General features: G+C 37.6%; 1 protein-coding gene across 1 annotated transcript; it reads left to right on the plus strand.

Annotated features, from left to right (window-relative positions):
* Nucleotides 1-1,820: 1,820 nt before the first annotated feature.
* LOC139978764 (IQ domain-containing protein H-like) lies at nucleotides 1,821-24,778 on the plus strand. Its single transcript, XM_071989246.1, has 22 exons — nucleotides 1,821-2,138; nucleotides 2,965-3,087; nucleotides 4,078-4,178; nucleotides 5,337-5,408; nucleotides 8,055-8,130; nucleotides 9,608-9,727; nucleotides 11,128-11,208; nucleotides 11,789-11,972; nucleotides 12,616-12,842; nucleotides 13,514-13,722; nucleotides 14,681-15,017; nucleotides 15,889-16,039; nucleotides 16,625-16,800; nucleotides 17,363-17,504; nucleotides 17,935-18,065; nucleotides 18,185-18,373; nucleotides 18,932-19,052; nucleotides 19,578-19,852; nucleotides 20,479-20,667; nucleotides 21,889-22,014; nucleotides 22,706-22,876; nucleotides 23,619-24,778. The coding sequence occupies exons 1-22, from the start codon at nucleotides 2,088-2,090 to the stop codon at nucleotides 23,724-23,726; spliced, it is 3,360 nt and encodes a 1,119-aa protein (XP_071845347.1). The 5' UTR covers nucleotides 1,821-2,087; the 3' UTR covers nucleotides 23,727-24,778.
* Nucleotides 24,779-26,051: the final 1,273 nt, after the last annotated feature.

A 26,051-nucleotide genomic window follows, 5' to 3' on the forward strand; every position in this document is an offset into this window, starting at 1 on the left:
AGAAGAGGTCATTTCATTTTCTATTAGTATTATTATTTTTTTCTCACTCGATATATCAATATCGGCGTGATATACTATTTACCTGCAAGGTCAAATCACGACCAGTATAGAAAGTATCGGATTTTACCCTCAACAAATATATTTGCCCGATTTGATTTACAGTTGCAGGTTTGGCACACAAAAAAAAAGAATATTTAAAAAAAAGAAGCTTGACTTCAAGTTGTATTGTAATCCTGTTAAGACAAGCCGAAGAGGGTATATAATGAAATATCTGTAGTAATTGATAAGAAAAGAGACAAATAAATTTGGAAAATGGGCGTTGTTCATATACTTATTCTATAAGATGTTAGTTTTGAGAAGATCTTTTATCACACTTTATCATATCATATAGATGATATGAGACGGAATGTAATAAAATTCCCGTGAAACAGTGTAATTCAAAGAGACTATCTGGGCGTAAATATAATATTTGATTGAGATATTTAAGAAAATATTTTCTTTTTTATGGAAGGCCAACGTTGAACAACTTTATATAGTATGATAAGACTCCACCCAGAAATATTAGTCTCCAAACTTTAAGTTAAAGAGGGAAAAAGATAAGTCCCTAGTGGCACCTATAAATACTGTATAAGAAGTTGTGGTAATTAAAAATTATTGGAATATCACTTGTGAAGAAACTGTCGAGCACATCCCAATTTTCTAGTAAGTTATAAGAAGAAATATTGCAACATAATAAGGACATTTAGAACAACGTCAAGTACGGTTTCAAAGATTGAAAGTGTGACATTTTCTCCCGCCGGCATTGTGTAAATTCTGTGAGTTTAAACAAGCCCTTGTGCCTTTAATGGGGGATTGTCTTCCGAACATTCTTCAAATAACGATTGCCAGGGGCAGAAGAGAGCGGCCAGGGTGAGGGAAGGGGGGGGGGAGGGTAGATTGCATGGGAATGTGCCCAGAGTTTTTCGAAAATATAAAATACATGAAAGAATACCCCGACCCCTTTTCACAGATACGAAGTAGTGGCCCTCGTTTGGAAAAAGGCTATTCTCTGCGTTATAATTAAAAGCGTAACCTTTTGTTAGTCCTATATAAATAATGCTATACTCGTAACTAAATTTAAATACCGTGTTGCTGAAAACGTCTCTTTGATGAAAAACAAAGGGCAAATATTCAAATATTGGAAGTTGTGGTACGGAAAGCTGATAGGTTCCATTTTAGGAATTTTTGAGGTAACTTTGTGGTTTGCTCCCTCAAAACAAAAGTTATCAAATGTTAACCAATTCAATATTGTCTACATTGAGCAACGTTATTCTTTGATCAGGTCGGTGCTGACCTCCATAACAAATACGAAGGTCCCTCTGATACATTAATTTAATCCCTAGCGTATTTAGTCCGATCAGGAAGTTTGTTTGTACCAGCACATTCGATATCAAACAGAAAGAACTTACTTACGGGAGTTTTAAAATATTATAACCGTACTACCTAATCCTTTTGTTGTGGTTGTCATAGCATTGCAAGGGGTCAAAGGTTACAATATTGACCGAGTACACTACGTTCGGAATATGTCGCTTATCCGGGCTATATGTAGTTTTGTACAGTACCTATGGACGTTGTGCACTGATATTAACGTTAAAACAGTAACCCACGACTTACGACAGTAAGAGTATTGACCGAAAAAGACCTAGCCTACTTGTGAAAGTGGCAACGCTGAGCACCACCTAGAGTAAATGTTAATGAAATTTACCAATTGGTGGGAAATGAAATCATGCTCAACCGTTTATCGGCTAAAATAAAGTTGAAATAAAAAAATAAAAGTAGGAGAATAACTTAACGTTAAACAGCAAACACCTTAGCCTACTCCTTAGCCCTACTGCAGAGTAACGTTCGGGCTTTCACAGTTTTTGACACAGCCTCACAGTAACACTAACTTTTACTAACTAGTGTTACAGGTATACACTAACGTTACTTAGGTCTTGTCTTGCGTATCAGTAATTAGGTAAGCTTATGCCTAATTCAGTCAGGCAACTGTGTGTAATTTGCACATCATCACCATTTGCCAACGCTGTATTCAGACTTGCCTATAAAAGATGACAGAATTGTATGAAAGACCTGAAGATGTTGGCGAAATACTTGTGAAGGTAAATGAATGGATTTGCTCTTGGCTTTGCCTTATGTTAGGACTGCTCTCAGTATTTAAGGCCTAACAGTAACATAGGTTAATATTGTTAAAAGGATAGACTGAGGTTAGTCCAGAGGAAATTTATTTTGACCTTATGAAAACAGAACACAATCTAGGTTAGCCGAAGCATCCATGTTAATTTTGGCATCATGTAATTGCTACATGGCATTCTGGCCTAGACCTATCCTATTGGCAATTGAAATTGACACAGTTTGAAAGAAACTGGTCAGACATCGTAGTTGCACAGTCTACTGGCAGCAAAATGCTTTATCATCTGACCTTGGATTGGATAGGGTCCCAGTTTTACATGGGCCTAAAGCCCACCCTGCACTGTATGCCTGATCTTGACCTGACTCAACTCGACATTCGTTACGTGGAAAAATTTTAATCTTGAAGACTAATAGTTGTACTCTGAATGACTGATCAGCTCACACAACGACTCTTTGCTGGTAGCGACCGGAGCCTGTTTATGTGCAAATTTATGAACCAGTGATTGGTTAATTTGTTAAAATGGTACTGTACCAGTCATGAACCCCCAACACACTGCACTGCTGCCAATAGGGAAACGCTAGTTTTCCCTGCTGATGCCAACACAACTTAAAAGACTATCCAAGCTATTTCATGTGATGACAGTCAAGTTGCATTGGGTAGTGATCATTTGTGTCGAATGGCGGGCTTAAGTAGATTTGGAGTTTTAGGTTTATACCAGTAATTATAGATCGCCATAGAGAAGACTGAACCAATTTTCTTCCATAACGTTGATATCTAAATTCCTAACTATTCAGGTGCAGGAAGACCTACAACAGCTCAGAGATGCTTTGCTTCAGAAGAATCTAGGTGCAGGTAATAAAGCGTTGGACATTTCATCTCTAGAAAGTGCAATTGAAAAGACAGAAGATGGCATAAAGGTACTCAATTTTGACTATATTTCTATTAGTCTTCAGTAAGTATTCCCCATAGCAATCCATCCAATCTCAATGCTGAATGTGCATATCTTCTTTTGTAATTGTCCAAGTGACCAAGGGTTTGACCAGCATTTCAGTGCAGTGGATGGCCAGACTTTTGGGCCTTCACACGCAAAACTGGTAAAGTATGTTCTGCCAAAAAAAAAAGTGAAAAGAATTGATGTAGAAATCACAAAGTACTGATGGGAAACTAAGGTGGATACTTCTGCTTTTAAAGTGGTGAACAAATTGTTGCAGTATCCAAATTTGTGATGCTGAGCCGTGCACCAGAGTTGTAATGTTATGCTAAAATCATGATTTCAGTATTTCCCATGTTATATATTAACATATCATTTTCAACCTCACAATTCTTAAGAGTGTTAATCAGAACAAACATGAATTAAGACCTAACTTGTAGTATAAATATGCCTCTGGATGCACCATTTTTGACGTTTAGCCGACGTCAAATTTTTGTCTTAGGTGGAGGATCCGCGGACATTCAAACCCCCCTACATGGAAGTTGGTTTCAACCCTTCTTTATAAAATCCTTCATTTGCCTCTGGCCCATCCATAAAGGTTTCCCACTTCACCTAATACAGAAATTTCAAAAATTCCCACTTGCCCCTCCCCCCCCCCCCAAACCTCTGAGATCTTATGCACACCACTGGTTCTAGAGTATGCTGACAGTTAGTCTTAATTGTCAAATAAGTTTTCAACAGCAGTCAGTTCTGTCTCATTTAATACACAATCGTGCCTAATGCGGGATTGGCCATCTGAGAATTGATCTCAGACATTGAAAGAAGTTAAAAAATATGGAATGCGAACTACTTTGGAAGAAATTAAATGTACAAGTTGATCTCCCTTTCTTCAACCTTGACCCTTTTTTGCATTTTCTATTATATTTTGATATAAACTTTTGTATTTTGAAATTTTTTGCTGATTTATACTCTGCAGGCTCAATCAGAGAGAATTCTTGGTGTGGTTAACAATCGCATCACAACGCTGCCCTCTGTCGATGCTACAAAGTCGAAAAGCTCTGACCCACATGCCATACAGTGAGTTCTATTAAAGCAGCATTTTGCATTTGGCCGCCGTTTTCTACTTTTTTGACATGTCCATCAAGTTTTTTACATATATCAATCACAAAACAGCAAACTAAGATAGTAGCCAAGTTTTTCCCTGCCAACAACGTTAATTGGTGAGTAATTAAGGATATTTGCAGATAATGAGAAGAGTGTCCACGACAAATTCCACATACAAAATTAATCACATTCAGTTCCCCCAAACCCACTAGTTTGAATTCAACCAATCAGAACAACAAAGTTGAAAGTTGCAAAGTTTTCGACTTTTATGCCACCATTTGAAGTAAAATTTAAATAGATAAGCTAGTTATGTATGTCGTTATGGCATAGTGGAGTCAGTGAGATTGAGAAATTCATAGAAAACGACGCAAAATGCTGCTTTAAGTTACATTATTATTTTAACTTGCAAAAACGGCAGTGACAAGTCAACTTGTGCATTCAATATGTCAACACATTCTGCATTAAGTGTTTGCTCTTGGAAAGCTGTGACTATACTTAAAAATATCTGAGTATGTTTCTCCATTATGAACATAATTATTTACATGTAAGGGAAATTTTACAAGAAGAGCTAATTGACCAAAAAGGGGGCAAAATGTAATTTTAAAGTATCAAAGATTTACTGTACTGTAGGTTCCGATGTATTGAATGGTCATTCTCAAACCCCATTACGGCATTTAATTAAATTTATCAATTAGGTCTTGAAAAACTGAGTTTCGTAATTAATGAATTATTAACTTTTGCCTTGCTCGTTGCTGCAAACAGACCGATCCAGATTTTCAAATTTTTTATTAATGAGACAGTTCTGGCTCAGACATTATTTTAGAAATGGGAAACAAGTAAAGATTTGTAAACTTCACTTTATGAAACAGTACTGTAATATATGATTAAGGGATGCCATGACCGGTAACTGGTCTTATGTATGTAGACAGGTTTCGTTAATTATAATATTTGCCATATTGATTGACCAGTCTTGCTAAAAAAAACCCAAACAATATTGAGAGGTAGTATGAAACATATTTTTGATAAAACTAAAATGTTCCATATTGAGTTCAAAATAAATTTAAGATTCAACAATGAAAGAAACACTTCATTTTTTCCGTATATGCAGCCATACCTTGTTTTTTCTTACAGAGAATCAGTTTGGGATATTGGTGGCAATGATGAATATCCAAGCAAAAGAGGCAATAACCTGTACACTGATAGGTAAGAATTAATTGTTCTTCTAAGAGGTACTTAACCTCTACAATGATAGGTAAGAATTAATTGTTCTTCTAAGAGGTACTTAACCTCTACAATGATAGGTAAGAATTAATTGTTCTTCTAAGAGGTACTTAACCTCTACAATGATAGGTAAGAATGAATTGTTCTTCTAAGAGGTACTTAACCTGTACACTGATAGGTAAGAATGAATTGTTCTTCGAAGAGGTGGTATCCTCTACAATGAAAGGTAAGAATTTATTTTTGGTAACCTAGTGGTACAGTAGATAAGAATTCATTTTCTTTCCAAGAGATGACACCTAGTATTTCATCAAACTGTTATATATTTATTCGAAAATGTTTGTATTTTAAGCATTCTGCTATGATATACCAAATAGTAAATATTATTCCCTGAAATGGACATTAATAAGATATTAATGCATAATTCCATTGGATTCCTAAAACATAAGAGAAATCATATGGTTTAAATCAAAACTGAATAATTTTCAAACATTTCAGCCAGTTTGAAAATTTTCTAATGCTAGTACCACTCCACATTGTCCTCCCATATCATGCTTCAAAGCACTCATGCTGGCAGTATGAACAGTTCCTAACCTGTATCTGATAGTTAAACATGATGTTCATACTGCTCATACTGTCAGTATGAGTGCTTTGAAGCAGGACATGAAAGTATAGTACAGAGAGAATTGTCCCAACTGGGTGCTTTTTCTCATCATTCTGTGAAGTGAAACTTGAGTAGTTTTGAGTTATTGAGCTATGTTGTTATGAGATTTTGTTTTTCAAAAAAGTTAATAAAAATTGTACCAATATCAACTCAAAAAACTGCTTTTTACTGGTGCTGTGGCCGAGTGGATAAAGGCGGTGGCATTTGAAGCAACAAGGCCTAGCAATCGGGAGGTTTGGGATTCGATCCCCGGCCGGGTCATAGAAAGGCAGGTTTATCATCCAAGGGTTTTCTCATCTACTGTTTTCCCATTTGCCATGACTTTCTAAATTGAAAAGGTTCCAAATTTGAGTTCAAGTGAAAAGTTGTAATCCATAAGCCCCTGCAGGCTTCTCTCACATTCCTGATCACTTAAGTGTCTTAAATAATTATTATAATTGTCATTATTATTAAACTAAAACTATCTTGCATCAATTTGTACTAAAAATGATCTCTGAACAAAACAGTTGTCAATATGTTGACTTTTCAAACTGAATTTCATTTCCAAAATTTTATGACGGAGAAAGCAAAGTTTTATTGATAATAACTGACATACAATTATTTGTGTCATTATTTTATTCAAAGTGCCCAGGGTAAGTGGTTGTTAAAATAGAATGGATTCATCAATTAGTTTGCTTCAGTAATGTTCATTTGAAGAAAAAACAAGTAGTCGTGGAGTGTTTGTACAAAGTGTGACCAAATGGATGGATTTCTATTTTTAAATAAGGCTGTATGGCATACTTATTGTTTTGGAATCTGGTAAAGGGAAAGAGAGCAAAGCACACTATTTAACTTCTGTTCCTGATGCTTGTTGCCCTAATAATCATCAATTTCCTATAAATAACTGTAGTAAATTATATAACTTGGTATTTGTAACTTGATTAATTTAGCAGTTTATCTGTAGCCTACACACCAAGAGACAAGAGTTATTCATGTTTTATCTTGATAGAAATATAATTTATTCAAAACCCATCTTCCATATTCCAATTAGCATGGCATGTTTTACGACAACTTTGAAGCCAATAGAAGAAAAAAACAGGGAGAACAAAAAAAACGAGAAAAACAATTATTTAATATGCCAGCTAGCTGAAAAAAAAAAACAATTATTTTCTAAGTACAGAAATAACATTGCGGATTATTAAAAACAAAACCAGTGCAGAACAATTTCATTTAGGAAACCCGTGTGGGTTACGTCAGTCCATGAATTACGAAACAGATGTCAGTGGAAGATGCCCCACAGGTGACATCATTACAGAACGTTAGTCGTTGCCAAATGTGACCGAAATGCAATTAAGAGTGAATCTGAGTACACGTGAAGCACCTCGTGCGAGTTCACCGAGAGTTCATGTCGACAACTATATAGCAGCTAAAAAACTGTCGAGTCACACCCGCCATTGCTGTCGTTACTTACAACTTAAAGGAACGTTCCTGTGTCTGATGGAGTATGCGACCATCTTGGAAATCATTATTGCACACTTTTCAATGAGTGTATTAACAATGGCGGAACCTTTCTTATGCAAAAGTCGTGCACAGGGCTGTTTATTTGGCTAAGATCATGGGTATTAGTATTTGTTCTTTCTGGATACACAGTAAAAACCTGAAGATCTACCTCATGTTTCACAAATTTCTGCCACATTACCTATTGCCTTCCAGGAAGCTGTTTTGGGAGGCTGTTTTGGAAGGGAAAGTTGGTTATGTATTAAAAAGACTAATGTATAATAAAATTACAAAGCTTGATTAACTTTTCTTAATGGTGAATTTGGTCTTCTCTTGGACAAGTTCACGGATCAGTTGCCTGTGGATGAATTTAATCATCTCTGGTCCACCAGACAACCATTGAATTGGGCTACAGCACACCTTTCCTTTTGAAACCTGACTTTGAGGGTATGTATCATTGAATATCTTTTTTTTTTTTCTTTTGTCATCAGAAGGATTATACCGCGCTACACTTCCCTGGAACCGGAGAGGGATGGTGGCCCATATGGACCATCAGCTGGACAGCAGGTAAAATGAGATGAGAGAAACCTTGTGGAACATGCTGTGCACTGTATACCTTAATGATCACTTCATGACATTGATGGCAACTACTGTAGCTTCCATCAGACCTGGAGAAGCATGGGCAGGTTGGATAGGGTTAAACCACCCTTGGTAAGAATATAGCCAATGGTGCCCGTTGTGGAATCCTCCTGCCGCCTCCTCATAAAATTGTCCCTCCCCCCGTCCGGGGGAGGGGTCTAAGGGGAGGGGTGAGAAATTTTTTCGATTTTGGAAGGTGCTCAGATGCCAAATGCTGGCACTTGTGTAGCTTTTTAAGCACATACACAAGTACTAGTTTTGCTAACAATTTACATTTTCTTATATTTTTTTAGTGAAATATATTACGTAGCCTACCTAGTAAAAGTTATTAGTTTGTTTCAAAGAGATTTTACAAGGGACCTATTGAGAGCCGTAAGTAATGTTTCTCGCATGCGTAACTGATGCATTATTAGTCTGTATGATTTTGGCATAGGCTAGGCCCAATTTATGTTAGGAATGTTGGGATTTTAGATGAAAATAGTGCTGGGCGGGATTCACAATTTTTAAGACAGTGCCGGTCGGTAATTTTTAGTGCTGGGCGGGGCCGTCCAGTGCCGCCCAGCGTGGGCAAATCCCTGCACTTATCCATCACATTAATGCTATGACATTTTGGTCACGACCTCATCTCACGTGAGCCGAAGCATTGGCACATCCATTCAACAACTCTGACAGATCTAAAATTGGAAATATTTGAAGATTTCAGCTAAAAATTGACAAAGTTTTACTGCATTAAAATGTCCTTCAGTATTGATATGACTTGATTTGAGTATGAATAAATCAAATTTTAATTAGGCCTACAGAGAGCAAATCAAAGGACTTGTTTTTCTTTCCTTTTTTGCTTTACATCGTTTTACCGTCCTAATTCATAAAGGGTTTTTTTTCTTAATTTTTATTACAAATGCAAATGAGCATGTAAAAAAATGGTTACCTTTTGTCATGTTGCAGTAACAGAGATTGTTTTCTGTTTTTTTTTTCTCTCTCTTAATTGCTAGTTTCTCATTGGTCAACCCATTGCATTATTAAATTTCAAATTAGAGGGAGTTATTATACCTCTATTGACATTTCTATAACCTGTGTCGGAATCATCAAAAATGGTCTACTTTGAAAACAAACCAGTTTTTTAAAGTCAGTCATTGAGTTGAAAACTGTGAAAGCAGAGTCCCTAAGGAGGACCTCATGTGGTTTCAACGGTTTTTAGTTACCTCATTATTTTCAGTTAAAATTAATATTTTTCTATATTCTTGCAACTTGGTAGGTACTCATAGAAGGGTCAGTGACAGTTCAAAGTAAAAAAAGATTTCATTCTCCCAAAATCATGTTAGGATAAAATTTTCTAATTACGATGATAAAAAACCTTGAAGCAATGGTTTCTCTTTTACTGTAGTTTATGAACCTTTCATTACAGAGTAAATTCCTCTACAACATGAAAGCCCTAGTGGACCCTACGAGCACCCAGAATCAAAGGGTCTTAAGCGACAACTACGGAGTAACACTACCAGCTCTTGTCGACAAGAAAGCATCTAAGGTTTGTCCTGATGTCTGGGGATGGGAGGAGGGGTATGCAGGATGGGGGGCAGGGGGCCTGGTACATTCCTACTCATAATGTTTTGTGACTAAAAGGATGGAATCATATGAAGTGTGTCATGTCTTTTTCTGAGAAGAGATTAAACATCAAATGCCAGAAGTGAATACAAATAACAAGGAAGTCATTCTCCAGTAAACATTTATTCAGTCAAGTTTAGTAAAAAATGTGGGCCCTCAATATAATTATTAATTTTAATGATTCATTTGTAATTATTGATTGTAATTATTGTAATTGCTATTGTAATATTTAAATAACAATTGAGCTAATGTTGGCTTGGAAGGAGGTTCTTTTAATTATCATAATAATATTTGATTTTTATATAGCGCTTTACACCAGCGATAGGTCTCAAAGCGCTTTACAGACGTTATATTACCCCTGGTCAATGATAACCTGTCCCAGAGACAATCCCTCCAGTCGGCAGCAGTTATATACTGCACCCAATGACAAGTTACCGAACAGGTACCCATTTAACCCCTGGGTGGAGAGAGGCAAGTGAGATAAAGCATCTTGCCCAAGGACATAATGTAATGAACTAGGCAGGAATCGAACCAGCAATCCTTGGATCATGAGTCCGATGCCTTAGCCAATTGGCCACCACGCTCTAAATGTACCAATATGTCCCATTTGCAAATGGAAGTAACAGAATAGATTTGCATATGTTTTACAACAAAACTTTGAAATTGATAGCTAACATTTGGCACTGGCCATAAAGTGTGCATACGTAGTGACGGTGTGATAAGATGCAATCAATCCTAATCTCTGGACGGAAGTGGGTTTGAACCCTGACCGGCAAGCTAAAATATTTAGGTAGCTTCTTTAATCCAGGGGTTTTCAAATTTACAGTGCTATCTTTGCTACTTGCACATGATGATGTTTTTGGTAATTTGACCTCTGAACCTATCATGTCATAAGTCAAAGAAACACAATATCCCATGCTCAGACACATATCAACCGAGTTTGAAGACTAGCGCTGTCTAACAACGCTTGTAGTCTTCCAAGCTGATAATTGAACAAATGCACCCTAAATTGCTAATTAGATTGGGGGGAGTGAGAGGAGGAGGGGGGTGGGCTGGTGATGTTTTGAGTAAGTGGGGCAGGAGTGTAGTGGAGGGGGTTGTGGAGGGGGTTATGTTGCAGACTTAAGTCCAAAAATTCATTGCTTCTCGTGGGATCTTGAGCAGTTAACATTTTCTTCGATTGGGAACATTTAAAGAAAGAACTTGGGCCACTTTTCAACAGAAATGAAATGACTTTGAAATAAAGAGATTTGTATACATCTGTTACTAGCTGTGATGAAATTTTTGCGATCCTCTTTATCTTTTCTGGTCGTTTTCATTTAGGTTCCACAAGTAAAGGCAGTAACAGGATCAACGGTGGAACATCTTGCTGTGCTTCCAAGGGCAAACAGAGTTGATCCACAGGTAAATAAATAGTCTATTCAGAGGTGTGTTTAATACAGGGTCATCTGTTAATAATACATAAGTCATACCGGGTGACTTCAGTATAGTATTCTATTCATTTCATTGTATTGTATTTATGTGTGTGTGTGTGTGTATTCTACTCATGGTATGTTTGTTTGTGGGAGGAGGTGATTTGTAGTTGGTTTGGAGCTGAGCTTTGTTGGGCAGAGGGGTGGGTGGGGAGAGGGGTGGGTGGGGAGAAGGATATGACACTGAACTATTGTGAACTTAATAAAAATCTCCTGCTTTGGATAAACCAAAGAGCTCGCACTTGACACCGCCCTCTCCTCACCTCACCTCCCAACCCCACCCCCTTGTCCTATTGTATTAACATTTTTACATAACATCACTTTTCTTCAATATGGGGAAGAAACTTTCAAGAATCAGATGGCATTGATATTTAACGTTTGGTTTATAAATAAACTATCTAGGAGGGTATGATAAAATTGATTAATAGAAATCTTGTTTCGATTCCCGGCTGTTGCGAGATAAAAAGTTTTGGACAACATCACATCTTCTTCTGTTTCTTTGACATCTGTAGCTCAACCCACCTCCAATACATGAGGCTGATGCTAGGAAGGGAATTCTCAGTCTTATCGAGAGAGGACTGATTCCACCAGCAGCCGAGTTGACCCTTGACCCCAATCCCGTCAGACACAGAGCAGTAGAGTTGCACGACCCCACAGAGAAGAAGGACAACAAACTCGGACCTGGAGGGTTTGGAGGTTAGAAAATCGGACTAAATTGAAAAAGGATCTCACTTTGTATAGATAATTGGTGAAAGGGAGGTGGAAATTTCTTCCTTTAAGGGATATTCCTGTGACTTAAAATGATTTCTTAGCAAAAATTGCTGGAAAGTTTCTGTCTTTTGGTCAAGTGCACATCCTTATAGAACTTTCTTAAAAATAGGACTTTTTTTTTGACATTTTTGGAATGCATCTCACAGCAGCAGAGTGAGTGATGTATTGATAGCAATTGCGCTGTAAATGTCTTTCATTTTTCTGTACAATATTTAAAACATTGATCCACAGAGGAGGAACATAATATTTTTACCCCAAAAATGATGTATTTTGATGAAATTGTAGAGAGAGAGAGCACTCCACAGGTCAATAAAGTGTTCTAATTTTTTTCACATTCCCATGGATAATTCAACAAGAGGATAATCAAAGGAAAGTTAAGCCTTTGAAGAGCATATATGCGGTGATGACATAACTGAGTAAGAGTAAGAGAGTTCCTGTCTTCAAAATCTGCTCTCCGTCTTATACCCTCGTGTACTCTGTTGGCGACAGCGTAGCAATTTTGAAATACCATACCGGATAAATTTGTTTCCCCCCCTGTTATCGATAAATTTATTACTTTTCAACCCAGATGGTACTTACAATTTGGCACACGTTAAAGTCGACGTAGAGAATTTACACCAGACTTCAGACTCTCTGGCTAAGCAGGCCGCCGTGTCACCGATCATCGCTAAGGTACCCAGTAGCGCGCTATCGGGAGACGACCTGTCCTCGAACCAGTCACCAGCCAGGTCACGTGCGACGTCGGCGAAATCCAGCAAAAGTCAGCTCGTTCCTCTGAAGACCATTGAACCCCTGGTAAGTTGAATTCAACGATTAAAGACTCAACAACAACTGTAGGCTTGGCTACCTGTGACTCTTGGAAAAACTGAATTTTGTTCATTCGGGGTTATGAAATAGTTAAGATTGTATATCCCAATAAGAGCTTAAATATGTAATTTAAACATTCAAGCCTAATGCAACAACTTCTTTGGTATAGGCATAAATGTTGAATTCTTATTTTAAAACTAAGACCCTTCCCACAATGCATTTGTTTAGAAACAAAGCAGAGCTGCAGCAGCTGCAAACCTCCTTCAGCAAAGCTGAATCAATATCAACCAATAAGAATCTGGCTGCAGCCTGCTGCAGCCCACTTGGCGTCCTACTTAAGACAGGGCTAACTAACTAGGCAAGTCTATTTGTACTATCATGTCGTTTTGTTTCTGTGATTACTGCTCATTATGAAAACTCGTCTGGGAGGAACTTTAAGTACACTTAGGAACATAAAGTACAGTATAGCATCGCCACTCAATGCTTTGTTTGGGAGATAAAGTTTCTACGGGAGTGTAGTAATAAATTTGATCGACTCCTTCACTTATTTCGGACGATACTCTGAAGGATTGGTATCTCGGTTGTCAGCAACTGGTGACCAAACGAACCGAGCTGCTTTTAAAACTTACCCATAACCTACTATTAATGTTATCGATCAGCCTCCACCGACGACACCGGCCGCTGAATTCAAGCACCTCAGCCATCGATTTGTGATACAGAACGGTCGCACAAGGGAAAACGGAAAGGACTATCTGGCATTTAAGCAGCATTTCTGTCTGTCCTGGGGGAGCATCGTAACGACGCTCAAGTATCTTGAAAAGTTCATTAGAAGTTACGCTGTACCGCTGGCATTCATAAATGGAGACAAGTAAGTTTAAATTCTAGTAAACCACTATTTGTGGTTTAAAATCGGTTTCTTCAACGAATCTGTAATCATGTAAAACGTTAGTTGCCATGGTTACAGGCACACAGCACCACATGCATTTTCATTAATGCACAGCGGTGGTTGCCAACCTTTTTGAGGAAGTTCACGCAAAACACCCTCTCCTCCCTGGCTCATTGATACCTTCCTATGTCCCTTACAACGTAAAAGACGATTCTATCATCACTTGACACATCTAAACGATTGTATTTCTTGGTTTTCAAATCCCAGGATGATGGAAAAGGCGTGCTCTACAGTTCTATAGTAACAAAAATTCTGTCAGCAGTAAGGCCCCTACCCTACTCCCTCCCTCAAGAAAAATTACTCTTTGTCTCAATGGGATAATTTTAAATTAAGGCCCAATGGGAGAACTTTATACCATCCTTTACTAATAACGCTATATTTTGTGTGAAGTTTGTCATAATCTGATTGTTAAGCTAACTTGAAAGTTGAAAGTATACTGCCAAGGGACACAGTAGGTGTTATATTATTTGATACTTTTTATTATTCCACCAAAATCACACCAAAAATAAAGAAATTGGGAGTAAAAATATTTAAACTTTTGCAAATATAGCAACAAAGCATTATATGGTACACAAAATTTTCTGTATTAGATTAACTTGACAGCTAATACGTGGTTATTGTTTGGACCAGCCACACAGTTGTAACAACATAGATCATGAATATTGATGGAAAGCTATCCAACTAATTGAATACTAATTATCACTCATTTCAGTCAGAAGTGGGGCTCACCCTAAAACACAGTTTTTTTTTACTTCAATGTTTGTAAAGATCCTAAGCGAAGAAAAATTAACTGTAATTTGTTGATAGCAAAGTAAAACACGTTATTTCCTTTTTAGTCATTTTTCCAAAGGTGGTTGGTGATTCTCTTCTCTTTTGCCAGATTGGCCGACTTAGCGATCGAGAGTGAACTAAGCAAGCCGCCACGAAGAAAAGATTTCCTCGGCGTCATCATAAACATCGACGACGTCAGGACCCTGATCGAGAAACCGGGCCGGAGGTACAAGGGTCACGACGGGAGGGACGTGGCCGCCACTAAGATCCAGTCCACGTGGAGACGGTACCAAGATCGGTTGGCGTACCTGGACTATCGGAAACAAAAGTGGGCCGCCGGTGTCATCGCACTGTCGTGGGTGATGCATGTCAAAATGGCAAAGGTCAAAGGTCAGCTGAAGGTCAGGAGAAGAATAGAACTGGACGCATTTAGGGAACGGTTAAAGGTGATTAAAAAATGCGACCGTAATTTTGATTTTGGAAATCAATTCTTCCTTGTCGTGTTCTTCTTTTACCCATTTTTTTATTGTTTTATAATAGTCTATTCTTTAAACTCGTCTTTTTATGTATGTATGTATTTTAGATCTCACATTCATATTTAACGTCCATGATTATGAATTGTTAATTGTCGACAACTCTGTAACTGGACGACATACATTAATCTGGGAGTGACTCGAACCGGGGACCTTATGATTGAAAGGCTTCGGCGTTAACCACTGAGCTAACACTCCTAGCTTTATCATGTACTGTCATGACTGATCTTATTTTTATTTGTCTTAACCTTGTTTATTATAGTTTTATTAATTCATTGATATTTTCGTTTGTTTGTTTATGATATTGCTTTGATTACTTTATTCAGTTTATTTTTCTCTGTATGTATCTTATATTTTGATGTCATGTCAAAGGACACCCTAGGTCACCCTGCACTCTCTATCATGGTTTTGACATTTCCCATGATATTAATGAACAAACTACTCCCCATCAGAGGAGCATAAAGGTGCCATAGTATTTAATGCATCAATGCTTGTCACAGGTTCATAGTAACTCTAAATAGTTAGAATACAACAAACATTGACTAAAGCATTTTTTGTATGTCATCCTAAGAAATTCCATTTTTCAAAACAATTTTCAATATATGGTGTGTATGTTTTTTTACTGTCCTCTGCCACTGTTATTAGGAGAGATGTTGTCAAGATGCTTTCCCCTTACAGTACATATTACTGAGAGTGAATCAGTCTCGAAGATACCAAATTCAAATGAATCTTGAAGGTAAACATAACCAAAAGATTATTTTCTCTTCCCCTTTTCTCCATCCAGGGATTTCAGCAATCTTGGAAACGAGTCAAGTCATCACGTCGAGTTCTGGTCCACGTCCCGTCGTTAGGTTATTCTCAGAAAATTAGATCCACCATCAACGACTTTAATATAATTCAGAACCAACAGATGGGAAGGTTGTGTGACTTAGTCGGTAAGTTTGACAGGAAACTTTCAGGGAAATCATTTAAAATTGTACCAGAATCATGTTAAGCGATCCACACGGCATCGGCCATATCGAAAAAATCTCACACTGCAGTAATGTTCACTTAGTCTGGTAAATTAAAGGGACTTTTAGGGTTTTGCTGTATTTTTGCAAAAATCATGTTTAAAGGGTGTGTACAGCATTTTCTGCTGTGACATTACATTAATCCGTAAGTTAAAGGGACATTACAAGTCTGGTTCATAAGTAAGCATGGTTTTTAAGGGGGTTAAAGATTGGGTTAAAACAGGGTTGACCATATTAAGCAAGAACTATGATTTCATAATGGAAAGAATGCAAAAGAAATAAAATATGGAGGTAAGATTCTCTCACATGTCACCATCAATGTCGGGACCTTCCTCTCAACACTGCTTTAGACTTAGATATTACTTGCCTAGAAAAAAAGATATGCATTTTGTGAAAATTTCCACCCCGTTTTCGCGACCCTTCTGTGAGTATCGATGCTTGGTGAAAAACCCTACAGAAGTCAGAAGTGTTATCCGGATATGGGCGTATTACTGATTGCTCTTGTTTCAGATCCTAACGTTGATGTTATCTACGTTTCGCCCGTCACCATCAACGACGAGACCCTTCAATACTACAACAAACTCCTGGGCTTGAGGTCGGCCGTAGAGTCCGGAACCGTCGAATCACAGAAGGACATGTCCTCCCGTTTCACCATCATTATTCCAGAATCGGTGAATAGTTTTCCTGTAAGTATAAGGACTACTGGTCTTGAACCTTCTCATGGTGTTTTTGTTTTTTATGGTTCATAGCATTCTTTGGTGTATACAGGGAGTCATTTATGTGTTAAAATGGGCAAATTGTTACACAAGTGAAAAGATGTTTAGCAATTTTTGTACACAGGAACTATTGTAATTTTATGCCAAACTTAAATATTAAAATATTTCTTTGGCATATGTAGAAAATAAATCTTTGTATTTTGTGTTGCATGTTGGAACTGTTGTTGTTGGCTTTGATTGACATGTTAAAAGTGGAGAGGAGGGGCACAGAGGGCGCTATTGTTCAATTGTGTTATTATCTTGCTATTTCTTTTGTACAACTTGAGTCATATAGAAAATCAAATATTTAACCATAAGCAGATTCTGACAGGTAAACGTTTTACAAAGTTATCAGAAGAAAAAGTCCAAGAGAATAATCTGACATTATCCGTTGGGCCCCGAGGACATAATTTTGGTGCTAAAATGTTTTCATGTTCAATGTTTTCATGTTTAAATGGATAACTGACAAGTTTGAATGTTTCCTCATCGACAGACTCACAGCATGTGTCTGGCTACATTCCTCAAGTACAGTCCGAGAGCCTTGAGAAGAATTAAAAGCCTGGTGGCAGGAAAAGAGGCTTACATCGTCCCCGGTGTCATGCACAAAGACGATCTGTCAGTTGCCCAAGAATTGAGTAAGTGATACATGGGAAGGTTCCCTGTGGTGCATGGGAAGGTACCCTGTGGTGCATTGGAAGGTTCCCTGTGGTGAATGGTAAGGTTCCCTGTGGTCCATGGTCAGTAGTTTTTAGTTTCTGCAGTCCTGTGTTTGATTTTAGTTTCTGCAGTCCTGTTTTTTTATTTTAGTTTCTGCAGTCCTGTATTTGATTTTAGTTTCTGCAGTCCTGTATCTGATTTTAGTTCCTGCAGTCCTGTTTTTGATTTTAGTTTCTGCAGTCCTGTTTTTGATTTTAGTTTCTGCAGTCCTGTTTTTGATGTTAGTCTTTGCAGCCCTGTTTTTACACTGGAGAGTACAACACCATTGGGGGAAGAAAATGTAAGCGGTGGCTCTCCGTCATGCCATGGGTAAAAAACAAGAAATTGTGTACATTTTGTTAATTTCAGATTTACCAGTCCTAGGCAGTGAACCTGAAGTAGCTCAACTGTATTCAACAAAGTCAGGATCAAAGAGGATATTTGCCAGTGCCGGAGTTGCAGTTCCACCCTCAGATTACGATGTTTACAGCTTGCAACAGGTGAGAATAAGGAACAACCAGCAATGGACAGAGAGAAATATGTGGATGTGCTTTGGTTACAGTATCAAATATGTATATGGATAACTGTTCACGGTTACTGGTTCTTTCTCTACCTCTAGTTACACGAGAGCATCGCACAGTTGGTGACAGAAAATCTGGACGTGAAGACGTACCTGTTCAAACTGGACGACGAGTTTGACGGTAGAGGAATAGCTTACTGCCACATTACAGAGAATCTTAGATGCCACGCTTGGGCCAAGAAAGAATGTCTGAGATACGGAGAAAAATGGAGCAATAAATGGGCACAGGTTTGTCGCAGAAAAGGATTAAAATGTATTGGTCTAGAGATTTAACTAATCCCCTCTCCCTCCCCTCCCCTTCCCCCTCCCCTCATACAAATCTCTGTTATCCATCACTAGAGGAAAACCTATATGCTGCTACCAAGGAAACAACAGAACATGGAACGATGGTGAAGTCAACTTCTGACCAAGGCATTAGCGAGAAACCTGTCCATTTGTATGCACGGACCTATGTTGTGATGCAGTCTTCATGCTTTGGCAACCTTATCCAAAGCTACCTGGCTCAAGAAAATGCTGATATGTTTTGCGAAAAGTGAAAGAGAACCTATTTAGAATTCACAACATTTTGATGGTAAATAAAGGCTGATTTGTCCACCTGAAATAAAAATGGATGCACGCACCTATATTGTGATGCAGTCTTCATCCTTCGGCAACCTTTTAAATTTTTTTGAAAATTGACACCAAGGCTATAATTTGGACTTACTGTACTATCTGTTGCTGGCTTCTATGGTATGTTTCTTTACATCAACTTGGGTCTAATGAGATTTCCACTTTTCCACTTTCCAGGAACCAGCTTTTGTTAAAATCCATGCAGAAATTCCTGATGTTCTAGCCAAATTTGCCCATCCAGTGAACAAAAAAGTTTTTGCGACTTGGGACAAATTTTTGGAGTCGTTTTTAAGCCAAGGTAATATATATATATAAAAGATCGTCTCCTTTCTTTATTGTTATCAAATTTGTTGGAACCAAGATCGGAATAATCAATAACGTGCCAAATAGGAAAGAACTGCCACATATTAAAGGTATATGCTACTCAAGCAAGACCAAAGCCCTTTTAATGGGCCTAAACTTGAGATGATTAAGAATTACCACTTCTTAACAGTTGTAATGAAGACCATAAATTTAATGCTGTGAGTGTAGATGTACAGTATGAACTAACTATAGTCATGTGACTTCTCTGCATGAGAGTCAATCTTGACATTGCAATTGTTAAAAGTTAACCGAAAATTTTGCAAACGACCAGTTATTGTGACATTCTTGTAGTCGCCCCCCCCCCCCCCCCCCCTGACTGCTTTTGTTTCTTCGATTTACTACTTTCTGTAATCCAAGATAATTTGTGCTAACCTAGTATCTATCACATTGACCATTCAGAGTTCAATCACAGTGTACTTAAATTGTACAATAAATTTATGATAATTTATTCAACATTCAGGCGGTGTGATAGAGGCATGTCCTCCATCGGATAGCATCACGGCGTTGACGGTCAACATGCTGATAGAACCGGACGGTCACACGAGCATGGTCTCGTGCGGAGACCAGATTCACGCCGGTACGCCTTACGCATGCTGGGGACTCTCGGTGCCGCAGAGCTCCGTAGATCCTTCGCAGCTGACGAGGGCGTGCTATAAGATAGCAGACAGCTGTAAACATAGAGGTGTCATGGGATATTTTGCTGTCGACTTTGTCACTTTCATCGATCCTACCACGGTAAGTTGAACGAGCGCCATAAATTTACAGTTTGAATGAAGCAGAGAGATATGTAAGGAAGGTTTTGAATGTCTTAAAATCTTAAAAATAGACAGGTCTGTTCAGTACGTATTTGAGATGTATTGGTTTTTCAAAGATTTAATGCCGAGGGGGTCTCTTCCCCACTTTGAAAAGTGGTAGTGGGGGGAGTGGGGGCCATGGGAGTATGTTTATTCCCCTCACTTTTTCAACTAGAAACGAGTTATCCAGTCATTGACATGGATCCTTTGTAACAGCATAAAGAGTGCCAGCAATCAGATGACCAAGTTTTTTTGTTTCTTATAACAAATTATACACCCAACTTTGATTTCTTCTGGGTTAATAGCTCAAATTTCGGTTGGAACACTAAAAATTCGTACAGTTTTGGAAAAAGTAGAAAAATTCCGATATAAAATAAATTCAACTATTTCATGGCGACATAATATCAACAGCAAATTTAATTCTCCCGACCACTCTCTCCTTCTTCCCCCTCTCATTTCCATAGTATCCCAACGTCACCGATTATTACGGTTTCTTTGCAATTTGTTTATTTTATTTATTTATTTACTTATTTATTTATTTATTTATTTATTTTTGGGGTTATAAAGAGAGAACAAGAATTGTGGGCAGTGGATCTTAACCTGTGGTACGACGACAGCATGGCCATGACACAACTGATGCTGTACGTGACGGACGGCACTCTCGATGTCGACTCCTGCCTCTTCAACATCCGTCCTCCTAAGAAGGAGAAGAAGAAGAACTTACGTAGGGTCAGATACGAGGACCTCGATCCGGAGGTGAGATGAGTCTTCTTCGATCGTAATTGTCTTAAGTATTAGGACAATTATTAACCTTCTGGTTAATCATTATGGTCTTGGTTTTTGTCTTTTGTCTTTAACTATATAAAATTAATGTCACAAATGTTTCCCTGATAGTCTTTTGATAACCTAAATTTGTACTTCTGCAGATACTCAGCAAGAGAATTGATGAATTATAATAATATTGGATGACAGACCTGTAACTTTGTTTATGGGGATAACAGGGGTGAGGGTTGAGTTTCTTGGGGGTTGGGGTGGTGGGGGGGGGGAGGGTGAGGTTTCATAGTAGCAAGAATGAGTAATATGTCATCAGGGTCACATCAAACAATCATCTGCCATATGAGAGGGCATAGTGTCATCTTAAAGGAATTCCCGGTTTGAAACTAACAGAATTTTGAGCTTTCTGCTTGTCTTACACAGCAAACACCACAGTATAGGCCTGTGTGGTAGTTAGGTTTAACGCTCTTCAAAACATACCAGCACTAAAATGCAGTTGGTTGGTTGATCGTCTCATTTACAGAGAGGTTCTGGATTATTTGTGTCTCATTGCAAGTGACATGCACTATTGTTGAGCATGTTCACGAAAAGCCTGTGCCTGTGATCATGTTTTAACACACAAAGAAGAGCATACACGAACATGCATGCTAAACCAAAGTGTGTGGTATGAATTTCACGTTTCCATGTGTGCCTAAATTGTGTGAAAATGTGTGGGTAATACATGTGTGTATAAAGTGAGAAAATGTGTATCCGTATCATATGGCAAACCTGGGACGATCCCAGCCAAGGTATAACAAGACATAGATAACTTGAAAAATTCAGTGTCATAATAATAATTCCTGCTGGTACTGTTTCCAGGAAAAGAAACAAAGAATTGTTTGTCAAAGGAGAGAAACTAGCAAATCTGTTTTAATTTGTGTCCAATCAAACCATTTTGCATGCAATATCCATTGGATTTACAGGGATGGTATAATCACAGTTTTCTTTAAACTGAATTATTAACCTTTGACACAGGTTTTTTGTCATTCTCTAGGAAATGCATGTCATGTATTTTCTGTTTACTCTACAATCTTTTATAACATGTCACAAGCTTATATATCCTAACCAGGTCCGTGTGTCGTGATATTTGATATAGTTGCCAATGATTTGCTCCTCACAATGTTTTGTTCATCACATCTTTCTTGTTTTTCTTTCAACGTTCAGGAGCCTCCCGTCACTACCCGGTACGCGGTTATGAGTACTCGTTTAATGCACACTAACCTGGCCGTCGTTCACTACAGCGTTTTCTTTCAGATGTGCAGAGCTCACGGAATCGGATATGACATCAAGGTGAATGCCTCGTTATCTCGGCAATAATCCCACATTTCTGGCCGATTGATGGTTTGCTGGGGTAGAATGAGAGACCCTTGGCAAAAAACATGTTAAAATGTGTTAAACATTTTTATCGCCTCTATCTGCTCAGCCTCCGCGATGACGTCATCATCGGTCTCAAATCAAATTTAAGACAGGTTCCCCCTCATATTTATCCCCTAAAAGTAGACCTGTTCAAAGGCAGAGTACTGATAAAAAAAATCCTTAATTCATATCATATCAAGGGTGTTGATCAAATACTTTCTTTAATTCATATCATATCAAGGGTGTTGAACAATCACTCACTCGCTGCATTTAGTGTTTATCAATGCACTTAATTCACCCTGAATGTTTGCAGCTTACTTGGGGTAGTGTAACATCACTAACCTTCAATGCCACATCCAAAGTTGCTCTTTTCTGCTTGATAGACCCAAAACCTCCAATACTACTAAAAACTTATGTATTGACCTTTGGCTATCATATTAATGATGTCATCAGCAATGTAAAGATAAATAATGATATGCAGCTTCACTGTCATATTTTATTTCCTCTTTGGAAAGAATTACACAATTGGATAAACAAAGAAGAGTTTTTGTAACATTCTTCGGCCTCTTCATTAACACAACTATTTGGCAAGACTCTTTGACATCCATCTGCTTTTGTTCCTCAGGAGAAGCAAGGAACATTGTTCACCTTGATCGATAGCTTCAAAAGGGAAGTCATGGGGATGCTGACCATCGGTGACCAGCTACCCGGAACCCTGTCAAGCTTCGCTCGTAACCTTTCCATCATCCATCAGGAGATATCTGCTCCTAACATGCAGGGTCATACAAATTTCAAAGTAAGTTGTTCGGAGGAGAGGGACGATGACTATGTAACCCACGATTGATGGCATTCGATCTAGTTTTTGATGATGATATCAGAGAGAGCACAGATGTGTAATGTTTACATTGTACGCTATCGAGGAGAAGGTCTTTTAGATGGCTGGTGGATTAAGCACAAGGATCTACCAGAATCTACAAAAGGAATTATAAGTCAAAATACAACATAGATTTTGGACTTTGCTTTGTTTCGTCACATGGACGATATTGATGCCTCTGTCCCGTTTATTCTGATCGATGGTTTCCCCCAGTTTAAGATACGGAAGGATCTCCTTAAGGTTAGATATAACCATTGAGCTATGGGTGTTGATGATGGGTTGTGTGATGTGTGGAGCTATGTGTGTTGATGATGGGTTGTGTGATGTGTGGAGCTATGAGTGCTGATGATGGGCTGTGAATGATTACCAAGGGGAAAATCTGCTTGTATGTGGACTCATTCTGTCTGGCACATACCCTTGTTTCTTTTTCAAAAAATGCTTGTTCCAAAAATTGATGTCCAATTTCCCGTCCAATTTTTTGTTCCCAGCTAGCCCTCTTATCTTGAAAAGTTATGTCCCCTTCCACTTCCACCCCTCCTCCATACTGCCCTGGTGCGCCTTTTGAGGTTCAACTCCATCTATGACAAGACTTCCCTATATGTCCGAGTTGACCGAGTATTCTAGAAACAAGTGAATACTTAATCGTTTATATCTTTATTTTCAGTCTGTGATTGAAGACATCGAAGGTATCCTTGGGACGACTATTCAGAATATGGACGAAACTGATGAAGATGCAAGCGGAGAGGCGGGTGCAATCTCTCAGGATGCCTAAAGATAGTCCAGTCACTTAATATAATTTGCAGTGATATAGCACAGTATATATATACATTCCAAAAAATACATGTTTGATTTCACATAATTCCATCCTTGTTCAACTTTTTCCTGTAAAGTCTCATCCATTTTTGGGAATTGAAAAATCTGCGATAGAAGCTGAAGCGGTTGGTGAGGCAGGGGAGAGGGTTAGGGGGTAGGGAGAGGGGGTTGGGGAGGGGGGTTGATCGTCTCTGCACAAGGGAATTTAAATCACGATAAGCAAATGACTCGTCCACATCGGAAATGAGTTTTCCAGACTGGTGTCGAGTGATCCATGTTTAAAGTGTGAGCGATCCACACGGTCATGGATGGTCCTTGTTACAAAAGGTGAGAAATATAGCTCAGTGGGTGAATGATCTGTCTTGATGGTCATACTGGCTCTGAATGGAGGTCTGGGCCCACCATCTTTTATTATGTACAGTGTCATTTGTTTCATAAACTATAGTTAATTTGGAGTACAGTAATGGACCATGAAGAGTGGGTACTTTTTTTGATCGCCATGCAGAGTGGTGCTTTTTTCCTTCTCATCTTCACAGAGAGATGTTTCACAAGAGAAATTAACAGTCAGTAGATTCCATACTATATTTGATAGTTTATATTTTTGGTTAATTTTGTAAATAAGATAGATGTCTTCTTTAAGTCATTTTGACCAAACTTCCATAGTTAATGGTTGACTTCAATGTTGTGTGCTTCCACAAATCGTCCGTCCAAGGGTTCTATATTGGCCTTCAATTGCATGAATCATCTTTGGTACAAACTCCTCATGTTTGTCTGCTATTGAATTTAACTGTCATATACCTTTCTGTGTCAGGGAGTTGAATGGTCACTCAGTTCCACTATGGACCTGACCTTTATATAAACGAGTCATAACTGGTACATGATGTGGGCAGCTCCCCTACTGGCATGACAGATTGATGATGTCAGAAAAAAAACACTTGTTCCTTACGTTAAGTTTGACTTTATTTCATTTTCAAAGTTTCAATGCTGAAAAATATACAATACTCAAATGTGCAGATATGAATATTCCAAAAATTTTTTGTCTCGATGACTGTTGGCTGGTTTCCTGATTTTCTGGAGAAGGAAAACTAAGAATTCAGGGTCCAGGTTCCCGGCTTACATAGGTACATATATATATATATATATATATATATATATGTACATATATATTATATAGATATATATATATATATATATATATATATATATGCATGCATGCAATGGAGGTAAACGACTATATAAATATATATGGCAAATGAATATATATGGCAAATGAATATGAATATGGATGAATATGAATATGAATGAATATGAATATGGATATGAATATGATAATGAATATGATATGAATATGATATGATATGAATATGATATGAATATGATAATGAATATGAATATGATAATGAATATGATAATGAATATGATAATGAATATGAATGAATATGAATACGAATGAGGCAAATGAATATATATATATATGAAAATCGTGAAAAAACGTTCAGCCTCCACCGGGATACGAACCACGGGCCTTCCGCTCTGTACGCGGACACCCTAACCACTAGGCTATGGACGCTGGAGGCTGAAAGTTTTTTCACTGTTCTCGATTTTCTAACTCATTACGATTTTCATTTATATATATATATATATTCTAAAACTTACTCCTTATTTGTCAATTATGAGTCATATCTTATTTCTCTGGTTTTTTCTAATAATATTTTCTTAAGGAGTAAACATGAATTTTCGTTATATTATATATATATATATATATATAATATAAAAACATGAATTTTCGTTATATTATATATATATATATATATATATAATATAACGAAAATCCATGTTTACTCCATAAGAATATATATATATATACTGTATATATATAGAGAATATATATATATATATATATATATATATTTATATATATATATATATATATATATATATATATATATATATATATATATATATATTTAAATATATATATATCATGTCAGGTTCAAAAGAGAGACTAAATGACTCATTTACATGGGACATTAGGTTCAAAAGAGAGACTAAGTGACTCATTTAAATAGGACATTCAGTTCAGAAGAGACCGAATGGCTCATGTGACATTAGGATCGCATTGACACCTTGATCAAATAACTGTGTATTCAACTATGTTTATAAATATCTATTTCATTTCTATTTATTGCTATGATATATGCCAAACAGTTGCTTTTTATCTTATTGTTTTGCTTCTGTAGCCGGTCAAAAATGCAGTGACCAGGCGTAAATATATTTTTAGGTT

Source organism: Apostichopus japonicus, chromosome 13 (genome assembly GCF_037975245.1).
Source record: "Apostichopus japonicus isolate 1M-3 chromosome 13, ASM3797524v1, whole genome shotgun sequence".
Lineage (NCBI taxonomy): Eukaryota > Metazoa > Echinodermata > Holothuroidea > Aspidochirotida > Stichopodidae > Apostichopus > Apostichopus japonicus.